Consider the following 12782-nt stretch of genomic DNA (forward strand, 5'->3'; position numbering starts at 1 on the left):
TTGATCTCAGGAAAAACGAATGTACTTTCAGATCTTTGTCATTTGTTTTTATGGCATGAAACATTTCTGGAATCTTCTCAGCATTACTAAAATACTTAATGAGTGTTAGTTAAAACCCTGCTTATTCATCAAGTTGACTGTTGATATTTTTGTTTTCTAGGCCTTGCTTAACTAGGCACAGTATCTTGTGATCAGAAATTCCATATGCATAGTTCTCTTGTCATGTTTAGTTAATACCATTTTATATTAAGACAGTTGAAAATTTGGGGGAATTAACACTTGAGTATTTGTCATTTCCATCATCCCTTTCCCTATGACCTTGCATTGGCAAAAAATGTAAAGGACACAAACTTACCTCCTGTTTAAATTCACTAAAAATACTATTGAAGTTTCTTAGGCCCACTTGATCTAATTTCATCAAGAAAATGGTATGGTAGTACTCTCCTTAAAACATGAATGTTAGAAACTTGTCTGCTTTGAAGAATAAGATACTAAGAGCAAATAAAAGTATTTTTCCAGGAGAGAGAAGAAAATCAAGTTCACACAGAGCTTGTCTGACTGACATTTTCTGTGGCAAGTGAGGCCACAGAAGGTGGTTGCTGACTAGCAGGCTTGGTGCAAATTGGATTGAGAATGCTCTAGATTGGTTATTTCCTATCCTTAATCCTAGGAATGTTAGCTATGAGGTCTCAATTTAACTTGTGAGGAGACACTCTAAAACCAAAATTGTACAATTGAAAATCCAGCATTCCCTTTGTAAAAGAAAAAGGCTAAACTTGGAGATTGTAAAGTGCCAGGGGCATGGCAGGATTGTGTCCTGAGTTGCTGAGTATTTGGGGAGCCTTAACACCTGAAGTTTGGGATAAGCTTTCAAGTTGCAGCAATGATGGTTTAAAACAGGAAGAGACTGCTGCATCTGGTAAACAGAAAACAACCTACAGCCTTTAAATACGACTTGGAAGTCCTAGGCTGAATCTCTTCTGCCCTTAAAGTGGCTTGCTTAGAAATGTGATTTCTACCATCTACTGTATGGTCAGTGAATGCCAAGTGTGGTTAGAAATTCATTAATATCTTCATCCCAAACCCCAGCTGTCCACCAGCTACTGTTGCTAGGGTAATTTTTTTTTTTTAATGAAAAATTATCTTCTCACTTCTATAATTACTTGAAACCTCAATGCTTGGAGGTTATTCTTAGAAATATGGCAGCTGAGCCCTTTAGTAACCTAGCCCCTAGCCTACCTCTGTAGTGTCATCTCTAGCCCTCCCCCTGATAAATTCCATATCCCAGGACTTGACATTCTCCAGCATTTCTTATATTTGGTCCTACTGTTTTCTTCCTCCTGCAATGCTTTCTATCTGCTCATTTAGAGAAGTATAACTTAACACTGGATAGTACCTCAAAAATCACCTCCTGGAAACTTAATACCTACCATACAGACAGAATCATTACTTTGTGTGTGGACACAGACTTGTGTATTTTATTCTAGTATAGCCATTTCACTTAGCTTGCTTGCTTACACTATCCAGCCATCTATTTCAACTTTCTTGCATCATGAATTTTTATTTTCTGAGGAACCAAGAGTGTCTGGCACAATAGTCACTATAAGAACTCACTTAAGAGAAAAAGCACTATTGGTTCTTCCTCTGTTCCCAGAGTATTGCTACTGTATTTTAAAACTGCCATTCTGCCTTGATTATCAGTGAGTTGTTTATGTGTCGATCTTTTCTAACAGGTCGTAATCTTTCTTCCTCCCCCTTCCAGGTACATAGCACAAAATAGCTATGCACTGAATAGACACTCAAGATAATTATTCAATTGCTTTGGAAGAGAAACCTAGAAATTTGAATTATTTCCCGTTCTGAATATCTTGAATAAGTAACCAGTAAATATAGGTCTAAATTTCTTTTGTGTCTTAAGTTGGGAATAAATCTTTAATTGATATTTGTTGTGTAGTAGTAGAAGTTAAATATTTGTATGTAACATTAAAATATCATTTTCCATTCTGTGACCTCCTGGAGTGTTTCTAGTTATTTTTGGAGACTTTTTTTTTTTTAAAGGAATTTGAATTACAGAATAAACAAGAGTGACGTCCACATTTTAAGATACGAAATGTTGATTAGCAGTACAGCAAGCACACTACAACAAAGAAAACTAAAAATGGCTCCTTTGTCCTCTAAAACTAGATACTAAACTTGCACCAAGGTCATAGTTAAGTTCTATGACTTTTTTTTTTTAAGATTTTATTTATTTGACAGACACAGCGAGAGAGGGAACACAAGCAGGGGGAGTGGGAGAGGGAAAAGCAGGCTTCCTGCAGACCAGGGAGCCCAACGCAGGCCTTGATCCCAGGATGCTGGGATCATGACCCGAGCCGAAGGCAGATGCTTAACAACTGAGCTACCCAGGTGCCCTTTAAGTTCTATGACTTTCTGTATAACCAGTTCTTAGCCACAGTACCATTGAATCTACGACTTGAACTATAGTTTTATTTGCCACATCGAAATGCTATTTAGTTTTGTGTTCCATCTCCATTTGCCATACTTACCTGTGTACCCAGATTCATTACTAAAGTGTTTTAGCTGGTTTCACAGACTCCAGTATCCATCCTGGCCATCAAGTCTGATCTTCCTAAAACATTGTGTCAATTCCCCTAATACAAATCAACAATGGGTTATAGTCTACTTTTCTAACTTACCACTATTCTGAATCACATCTTCCCTTGCTCTGGTTGGTCTGGTAAATACTGACCATGCTTGTTTTTGCTTTGGTGTGTTTGTAGGCATTTCTTTCTCTCCTCTCACTTAGCAGTCACCCTGAAGTTTCAAGTCCTGATCAGCCTCAGTTAAACCGAATTCCTGAAACTAAAAAGTAAACTTCTAAGCCCATATAATAGCTCTCTTCTCTGATGCATTTCACAATCTTTTTTATTACTGTTGAAAGTTTCGTGTTAATTTTTCCTGCCCAGTGAGGTTTCTGTAGTATTTGTATCTCCCATTCAGCCAAATGCAGCGCTGACAGTTTAATAAATGTTAAGAGATAGAATTTTTACTCCTTAAAAGCAACACAATAGAACCCTGTTCACAAACTTTTGGGTAACTGGGTGGATTATTGGAGAAAACAATTCTGATCTTAATACTGCATCAAATAATCCCTCCTCAGATGTGATGCTAGGAAGTTCAAATTTAAATGCTAGCCTAAGGGTGCCTGGGTGGCTTAGTCTGGTTAAGCGGTTGAGCATCCGACTCTTGGTTTCAGCTCAGGTCATGATATCTGGGTTGTGAGGTTGGGCTCTGTGCTCAGCCCGGAGTCCACTTGGGATTTTTCCCCCTCCTCTGCCCCCCTCTCAAATAAATGCTAGCATAAGCCATGTATGATGGGGAAAGTAAATGCCCCAAAGATGAGTCTTGCAAAGTCAAGAAGAAAGTTTGTCTTTTGCAAGCTGTGCATACTTTTGAGTATTGATCATCAAGAATTGGTACTGTTGTCTAAGAGTAGAGTGGTTCCCTCTTGCTGCTTCCTCCTGTGTCTCCTTTTTACATATTCTTAAGCATGATTCTCAACAGAAGAAGCCTTATATTACTTCCAAACCTAGTGGTCATACTTCAATGAGAATTCCTGCAGATTTGGGGGTTGGATTATTTTGGTTCTTTCTTAGTGAAGACATGGGACACTCTGGTGGCATCATAGGTGAAGGCATTGATAGGTGAAAATTAATACAGAGTTTAGAAAATGGGTCATGTATTTCCTTGGTTTGGGAGTCAATGAATGTGACTCCAGGACTTTGACCCTGGTTACTTAATTGTCTCAAAGCCAAGAGACTCAACAAACCTTTCTTCCCACACACACATACCCTATAAGCATCCCCATTACTTTTATCTCTTAATTTTTCCACCCCTTCATGGTCAGCTAAAGGCTTAAACATTCTTGGACTAATTGCACTATATTTCTGATTTGCTTTTCTTCATGTTTATATAGTGTCATGTATGAAGTATGTATTTGCATATTGTATAGTTTCATGTATATGTGTTTTGCTTCCCCTGGGTACATGGTAAACTCTGAGAGCAAGCACTGTGTTAACTTTTTGACAGTTATTCCAAGATGGTTGGTATGCTAATGCACACCTTAATATTTATGAATAAATAATGTTCATGAAATCCTAGGCGGGTGCATTGCATATCTTAGATAAAGTAGTATGGTCCTCCAAACATTGGGCCTATTTCCAAAGTAGTGGCTTCAGGGTTCATGCCCTTACTACTTTTTTAATGGAAGGTTTTAAGGGAAAAACGCAAGGGCATGAGACAAATACCTTATTCTCAAGGAAAGTAGTAGCCAACGTCCATGAGATAACTGATTCATTTTAATGCTCAGCTGATACTAGCCTCATTTTGCGGTTTGAGGAAATAGGTTCAAAGATGTGAAAGTGTCGGGCCCAGAACTTGAATCCTTGTGACAAATTTATTTTACTACCATTCTTTTTTAAAAGCCAGCCGTTTACAGTGGGGTGATTTATGGGGGCAAGTTAAACCTTTGACTCGTGAACATCACCTGTAATATCCACCTGATGCCACCAGGGTGTCCCATGGTGCTGTCTTTGATCGTATTCCTACCCGGGTTGCTGGAGGCTGTTTTGAAGCAGGAGTTCATTTAGACTCAGTGGCTGAGGCCCAGAGCTCAGCAGCAAGAAAGTGGGGTGTTCAGCTCCCTGACTTCTAGTATGCAGTACCGAGCCAGCATCAGAGATGCCCTTGCCCTCTTTTAACCCCTCCAGTCAGGCTAGCCTCACAGGACAGCAGGGCCTGGCTAGCAACTCTTAAGTAGGCAACAGCCCCACAAAGGAGAGTAGCTTAGAAAAGACCCCATGGATGGGTAAATGTCTATAAACACATGCATTTGTTCCGGTAGCTGAGTACACACACAAATTTATACTAGTAAAATCGATCCACGAGAGAAAGATTGAATTGCTTTACTTACCACTCTAGGTAGAAGAATTTTAAAAGACAATGTGTGTGAATTCCCACTTTTCAGTTTGCAGTAAAAATCTACTTAGTCCTGAGTATACAACCACTTAGGCTTGAGTTTTGATACTCCACAATCCTACATGATAATCTTTGGTGTCAAAACTGTCACGTGGGAACTAATGAGGTGAAGTCTCCTACTTTGTATTAAAGAGCACAATACCCTCAAATTTTTTTTTCTTCCAGCGCTCTTTAAGCACTTTGTACAAATGTCTAACTAGTCTATAATTCTCAAGTTTTGATTTCTTTACTGGAAGAGATCCTTAAAGTATCCCCAGTGACTACTAGTATGGTTCCAGGCATTTTAATATAGGTGTTCAATAAATACTTGCATACTGAAATAGCAAAGCCTCCATAATAGTTACAGGATAGTTACACATATGAACCATTTCTCTAAGGAAGAGAGTCTACATTAGGGATAGGGAGGTCTTTGATGTGTCTTTAAGATGATTAGAAACCATTATGAACTGGGGAAGTAGTCCCTGGGGTGTCCTGACTGGCCTTTCGAAATCTGAAATATCTTTTTCTGGGTTGGAATTAGCACAGCCTGAATTTGACCTTACCCATGCAACATCTAAGACTGGGTGTTCACCACGGCTCTTAGAGCCACTAGGATAGACTTACTAAATTAGAGTAAATGTTACTGATGGGAGATGTCGGGTTGGTGGTGCCCTTTCCCCTTTCTGCTCCCTGCCTACCCAGGTGTGTTTCCCTTGTCAAATTCCCGTGGTTGTTCAGGAAATCATTGGAATAAATCCTAAACCTACCTATAGTAGTCCAGCATCCTTTTCAATTTTCTCATCTCTTTAGTGAGAGAGCTAATCACAGATTATAGTATCAATTTAGACCCTTCCAAGTGCTTTGCTTAAGTGATTAGAGTAACTATCTGAGCTAAATTAAATCTATCAAACAGGGGCTTTCCTCAGCCTTCATGAATTTTGCTGAGTGTACTATGTAAGGGACTGGATGAATGACTGTAGGAATAAAGGTTATCAGTTCCAATGCAGATGGTTCTAATGTCCTCATGAAGCATCACTGAGGGATTTTTTTTCATCCCGTATTATGAATCTAGTTCTAATAGATTGGTCTGAAGATGCTTTTCCATATGTGAAGAGTAAGTATATTATGCCTTTACTATCTAAAGTGCAAACTACTAAAGGCAGAAATAATGTGTATCCTAGAATGCCTGTTTCTGGGATTACCTTACACCCAATGCTCAGGCAGCATTTTCACGGTTTGGATTGACTACTTGCCATCTGCTCTCCTGAGTATTCACTGCTGAATGACAGAGGAGAGAAAGTGAAAGGAAAGGTGCAGTGGGAGAGGAAGCTGGAAAAATAAGAGGAAACAACTGGGAGCTGAGGGGGGCTACTTAATGTAAGGTCAGTAAAACAAAAAGTAGAGGACAGGGTCAGGCTTTGGGGGTAGAGGGCTAATTTACTTTTGTGAACTAGTTGAGGAGAGCCTTGTATGCTTTGTTTAAAAGACTAAAGTTACTTCAGAAGAAAAGTCTAGCATCTGACCCATCTTCCCTGTTTACCATAGTAAATCGTTCAAGTCAAAATCGACACTGTCCTCTAGGAATTCTGGTCTTTGTTCTTCAATTCTAGGAAAGAGCTTCCTGCTGCTGCCCCCGCAGTCAAGGGTGCAATGCTTCCAGTAGTGTTTGTGGATAGCTGGTAAGCTTGATGTTTTATTCACAGCTTCAGGGGTAAATGCTGAGTACAGCTGTTGTCCCTATGTTGAGCTTTAACAAACAGCTTGCCAGGTTCCTGCACCTGCTTTTATGCCTGGACCCAATGACTGAACTTTAGGCAGCGTCTAGTTCAGAGATTTCTCAGGGTCAAGAAACATCTTTAAAGGAGTGAATTCCCGCCCCTGTAGCCTTAGCCAGATTTTATGCGGTTCTGGTCTTGTGTTGCCATCTTTTGACATTGCTTTCTAGAACAGAGCAGCCTTCCTAAAGCTTAGTCTAGATAGTCTTGTGATGTCTTACCTGTGTCTTCGGTCATCACTGCTCACTTCCGTCACACAGGGAACAATGCATCAGTTCCTCAACACCTGTTTCATTATTCCCTGTTCCCTTTCTTACCAGGAATGGAGGGATCCTCAGCAGAACATCAGACTGACCCGATGAGCCTTTTTCTTAATTCTAGGCCCATGAAAGGGAGAGGAAGGATTAATGACTCAGAAAGAGGGCACCATAGAATCCGCATATACTAATATGCCAACTCTTAAGATTTTAAGAAACAAAATCCTTCCTGAACTTTGGACTACCCCTAAATCTGGTGTGAAGAAATTACTAAAGATATGTATCTATTGGGGTTTGGGTAGAGAATATTCACTTGATTTATGTTTTTGCTCTGCTCCTCCTCTACACAACATTTGGATAGGCACTAATAAGTAGTAATCTTTGCAAATGAATCGTTTTTCTGATAATGCAGATGGGTAGCACAATTCTGTTCAGTGTTCTTACATCCTTCTTTCAACCAGAGGAATGTGCTTGGGGTGGAGGCTAAAGCCACTGAAAAAGAGGTTTATCTCTGTACCAGAATAACTGTTCGCGTAAGGATTTAATTTATGTTTTTGAATATTAGCATGATGTAACTGAGCTAAGCTTTTAGTCTGGTTCAGGCCCACCAAGTTTGTGTGACTTGTTAGGTATCAACTTTTTTTTCAAGCTTAGCCATAACCCTGAGCTTGGGGCATCTGAGGGCAGGGAGGAACAGGTGGCCAAAGGAGAAATGTTGGTGCCTGAGAGTATGTTTTCCAGTTGTATTGAATTTCTTACTTGGTGTATTTTTGACCTGTCTTAGTTTCTTTTCCTTCTGTGTCCTATGCTCTTTTGCTTGCTATTTGTTAGATGTCCTCTGTCAGCCATTCAGGAATTATAAAATGGAAGTTAGTATTTTTACTCAAATGTTTTGTGGATAGAACCGATAGGTTGAGCATTGATTTCTGGTAGCTTCTTTCTAGTAGAAGAGTTAAACTGATAAATGTGTTTCCATGGCTTTGGACTTGTTTTTGGCACCTTGGGTATGTGACCCTTCTTAGAAACTGTTTTAGGGGTGCCTGGGTGGCTCAGTTGGTTGAACCTACTTGAAAGAAAGGGAAAGAATCGTGTTTTAAGACCCTCAACTACCAGCTGAACTAGATGTCTACCAGGAAAATGGGTAGATTTGCTTCCTGTACTTTTGTTCTCTGTGACTTTCCAGCAGTCAAGGAACTTAAATAGGTATTCAGAAAAGAAATTCTCCATTGTTTCCCCTTCCTCACCTTACCAGTTAAAGCAGAAGTAACTAGTGATGACACTTTAGGGGGTAGAAATGAAACACAAACCCAACATCTGACCACATGGGCCACAGGCAATTGGTTTAAGCCCTTAGTGTGGTTATGAAGTTGGGGTGGGCTGCAGGGGGGGTGGGGAGATTACTTCTGCTTTCCTCCCAGAAGCTTCCCTGGGTGGTGGTGTTTTTGTTTTGATTGGGGGGATGGGGGGGGTGTTCCCTTTGGTAAAATGTACTTCCTTTCCTCCTCCATTGCATTGAGGCTGGTAATGAAGGGTAACATTTCTCTCTGGTCACTGTTTTTGTTGTTGTTTTTTTTTTTTTTGGTATTTGCAAATATTGCATTCTTGGTTTTTACTAGTAGATTGGTTCATTGTCAGTTCTAGCTTTTTTTGCATGAAGAATTAGTCCATTAACTTGCCAGATTTGAAGGCTTTTCTAACTTCTTTGAAGTAGATCTTCCCTGCTGAAAGTTTTGGATTTGATTTGTTTTCAGTTTGTTGAGGAGTCTTACTTGGGGACAGGTAATTGACAACAGCAGAGATGTTTTCTATTCCTAGGATTCTAAATCTAATTATAATCCTTAGTACTCACAGATTTTAAAATCCTCTCCAAAATAGGAAGGAAATACCCTGTTGCTTTCTAATGTTTGCTAAAACTTGCCTTTGAAGAGCTGATCATTTTTTTTTTTTAAGTATTTAAGTAATCTCTACACACAATGTGGGGCTTGAACTCACGACCCCAGGATTAAGAGTCACATGTTCCTGGACTGAGTCCTCCAGGCACCCCTAGAAAAGCTGATCTTAACAGTCATCATCCTTTGTCTTATTAGCCTTTTGGCCACTTACCTTAGGGCTCTTTGGAAGAGGTGTGGGGGTGGGGGATGCCGTGGTGGCTCAGTGGGTTGTTTGACTCTTGGTTTCTGCTCGGGTCATTGTTTCCAGGTCTTGGGATAGAGCCCCATCAGCTCCCTGCTCAGAGGGGAGTATGCTCAGGATTCTCCCTCTCCCCCCACAACCCCCACACCAGGTGGGCTCCTGCACACGGTGACTCTCTAAATCTTTAAAAAAAAGGGGGGGGGGGGCGGGATGAGGCATGTTAAAAAATACCGGTCACTTTGAAAGAAAGAGGAATAATTAACTGGCATCAGTTATGCACTGTTCCCAGCCCCAAAGTTAATCTAGAACCACTAAATAGCACCAAAAAATATTTACTTAGCACTTGTTATATTAGAGGAAATGTTCTAAGCATTTTACGTACATTACTCATTTAATTCACAAGTCACCCCTGTGAGATAGGTATTTATTTTGTCCTCATTTTCCAGATGAGGAAATGAGACCCTGAGGTTAAGTGACAGGTTATACAAGCTGGGGCAGAGGAAATGGGAAAGAGGAACCTAAACAAGATGGGGAGGGGATCTGAGTTTTATTTGGGTGGATATAGGCACAGTTTTTTTTTTTCTTAGGCACCAAATTTTCAGTTCTCGTATCCGAAGGTAACACCACTGATTCAACCACTGAAAGTTGTTTACAATAATCAGGATGAATTTACTGTCTTTAGACATTCCTAGTCTTTTGACTGGGCCCCAGTATGGTCTATGGAAGCTGGCTTATGAAGGGGCTCATTTGTTTGTAGGTTAAGGATATTGACTGTCCTAAGGATATTGACTGTCCTTAGAAATGCCCCTTCTAAGGATGGAGTCTTTGATCTTACTGGTTTCATTATATTCCTCAAAACAATTGGAGCTGATTATTTTTGAGTAATTGTTCCAAACTTTTAGATATTTTCCCATTGGAAAGTATCCTAAGGTTTAAAATTTCATCTGAATTTAAAAGTTATTAAATTTTCTTCTTAAGGGAGAGTTTGGGGAACAATCAGGAATCTGGTTTCCTTTCATGGATAGAGATAAAATTAGCCGTTTTCCTCAAGAAAAGTGATACTTCTGAATCCCAGCACTTTAGTAATGAGAACTGGACTGTTTTCACTTGACCTTTACTTCCTGTTAGTGGGAAAACCCCTCTCCAGAGGTGCTGGGAGATTGCTGGAGAAGGGTTTCTAGATCCCAGAATAAGAAGTTCAAGAGAGGGCGCCTGGGTGGCTCAGTCATTAAGCGGCTGCCTTCGACTCAGGTCATGATCCCAGAGTCCTGGGATCGAGTCCCGCATCAGGCTCCCTGCTCAGCGGGAAGCCTGCTTCTCCCTCTCCCACTCCCCCTGCTTGTGTTCCTGCTCTCGCTGCCTCTGTCTCTGTCAAATAAATAAATAAATAAAATCTTTAAAAAAAAAAAAAAGTTCAAGAGAGTCCAGCAATATTGTCAGTAGGATAATTGTCTCCATAAGTACTAGTTTTCATTATCCTTAAGCTTCATTTTCAACACAATTTGAAAGGCAGCAAAGTAGGAGAGGCTAAACTGGGGAGGAAGAAAACTTAGTAGTTGAATTACATAGACCTTAAAGTGAATGTGTGTGCAAGAAGCAGAAACTTGGATTCACTGAATGAAAATGAAATAACAGGCAGTGTCCAAGGTCAGAACAGAGGTTTTAGTTTACCTAGTTAATTCCCTAGATTTACATCTTAGTTCATGCCTTATCTTGCATGTGCATATAAACCTGAAACATTTTTTCTCCCCAAAGAGAGGAATGGACATTTTTATAGGAGACCTAGGGGCCACTGTAGCAGCTTAGCTGAGGGATGTGTGAGAAACTGTTCATCATTTTCTGTCCCCTCCTGTCTTAGGCTGACCTGGTCCTTGATGTGCTACCTGCTTCTGCTACTGATCCATACTGCAGAACCTCTCATTCATCCCCAAGGCCTCCAAGCAATGTCCAATAGGGAATCAACTCTAAAAGGAACCAGACCAACGTTTCCAGCCCTTCATTCTGGTGACTGAGGGAAGGAAACAGTGGGAGGGGTTATACATGTGTAGTGGATGGAAGGGAAACACAGACTGTCAAATTACTATATCTCTTTAGTTTCTTTTGCAAATAGAATTCTGCAACCGTATTATTTCTATTGTGTAAGTATAGGGGAAGTTCAAGATGGTGACCTTGATTAGAATGTGTCTGGAGAGGAATAAATGGGAGTGTATGAGATAAGAGACAGTTGGTTATGAAAGATGTTGAAGTCTTGAAATAATGTGACCATCTGAGGAATTTTCTTAAACCATAGTTTATAAAAATATCACTGATACAGCCTGCCCCCTCATTTCCCGCCACAGGAGACTTCTTGGACTGGAGACACTTGTTTAATAATAGCTTGTCTCTGATATTCCCAGTAGCTACCTCCCTGTGAGGAAAGGATAGCAAACGTTCAGGACATCATCATACAAAGTTCCAGTAGCAGTGACACCTACGCGGAAGACTTGGAACTGCAAACAGAGGCTGGGGTCACCTCAGTGACATCTGACGCCGTCCAACCACAAGTTCGATTTTTGTTTTGTGGGGTGAGGGAGCAGACTGTACTAAAGGACTAAAATGATTTCTTGTCTATACTTTCTCACTTGTTTTTATTTTTTAAATTTTTTTGGCGGGAGAGAGGGATGTTCGGGTAAAATTTCGTATCCTATCTGGAGTTACGGGGAGGATGGGAAAGCTCAGCCCTTCACCCAAGAATAAGCCAGTAATGACATCTCGCCGCGTGGGAAGTGTTTCCCTCAGCTGGGAGGATCTGAGGCTGCACCCCAGTGGGATTCCTTGCTAGAGCTGGAAGGCCACTCAGAGGTAGACGCATATTGTAGCAGGAGTGCGGAGAGTTTGGCTGGGGAGGAAATATCAGAGGGGAGGGACGTTCGAAGTCCCAGGGGCTTCCCCCAATTTGGAGGCGCGGGCTGTGCTGTGCATATGGGACTGAGGAGCCGGGTGACCGCCGTGGCCTGTGCCTTCCGCTGAGGGTCTGGCAGGAACGCGACGCTGCTGGGCACCGCGTTTGAGTCCCGGGAGACGGCCCAGCCGTGCCCAGCGAGCCCGCGCCAGACCCTGGCGTCCTCCATCTTCTCTCCTGCGCTCCCCCTGCTCCAGCTGCCTGAGCCGCGGACCGCAGCACCACACACCCCCGCGGGGGGGGACGCCGCGCCCCATCCCCGCCCCCGGCCCCACCCCAGCCCCCCCGCGGGGGCCCTGACCCCACCGCCGGCGGGCACTGGCTGAGCTCCGAGGCGGCGAGCCTGCGGCGGGGACGCCCAGAAGGGGTCCGGGCGGCCGGGGGCGGCGGCGGCCGGGTCGGGGCTCCCCCCCCGCCCGCGCTCGCCGCGGCGGTGGTGCGTCCCGGAGGTTACCGGAAGTGGCCGCGCTCGGCGCTGCCATGTTGAGGAGCCGCCGCTGCCGCTGCCGCCGCCGCCGCCGCCGCTTTGTTGTCGCCTCCTCCGGCTGAGGAGGCTCCCCGAGCGGGGGGAGTGGGGAGGAGGGGGGTCGGCCGCCGCAGCCATGGAGGCCAACTGGACCGCGTTCCTGTTCCAGGTACTGGGGGCCCCCCCGGGGGGGC

General features: G+C 42.5%; 1 protein-coding gene across 8 annotated transcripts in view; it reads left to right on the forward strand.

The window, feature by feature from the left end:
- The first annotated feature begins 8514 nt into the window (after nt 1–8514).
- Nucleotides 8515–12782, forward strand: part of VEZF1 (vascular endothelial zinc finger 1) — a 30591-nt gene continuing 26323 nt past the window's right edge. For 2 of the 8 annotated variants that reach the window (XM_064582406.1, XM_045889232.3), the window contains exon 1: nt 12475–12757. Coding sequence is in view for 3 of the 8 variants with exons in the window: in XM_064582409.1 (XP_064438479.1) it covers nt 12725–12757 (33 nt within the window). In the remaining 5 variants the exon portion in view is untranslated. Of the gene's footprint in view, nt 9333–11039; nt 11746–12449; nt 12758–12782 lie in introns of those variants that run through there. The other 6 variants (XM_064582407.1, XR_010408427.1, XM_064582409.1 and 3 more) reach the window with 6 other exon arrangements.

This window comes from Mirounga angustirostris, unplaced genomic scaffold, assembly GCF_029215605.1.
Source record: "Mirounga angustirostris isolate CCGP_5_RB_7025 unplaced genomic scaffold, mMirAng1.0.hap1 SCAF_17, whole genome shotgun sequence".
Classification (NCBI taxonomy): domain Eukaryota; kingdom Metazoa; phylum Chordata; class Mammalia; order Carnivora; family Phocidae; genus Mirounga; species Mirounga angustirostris.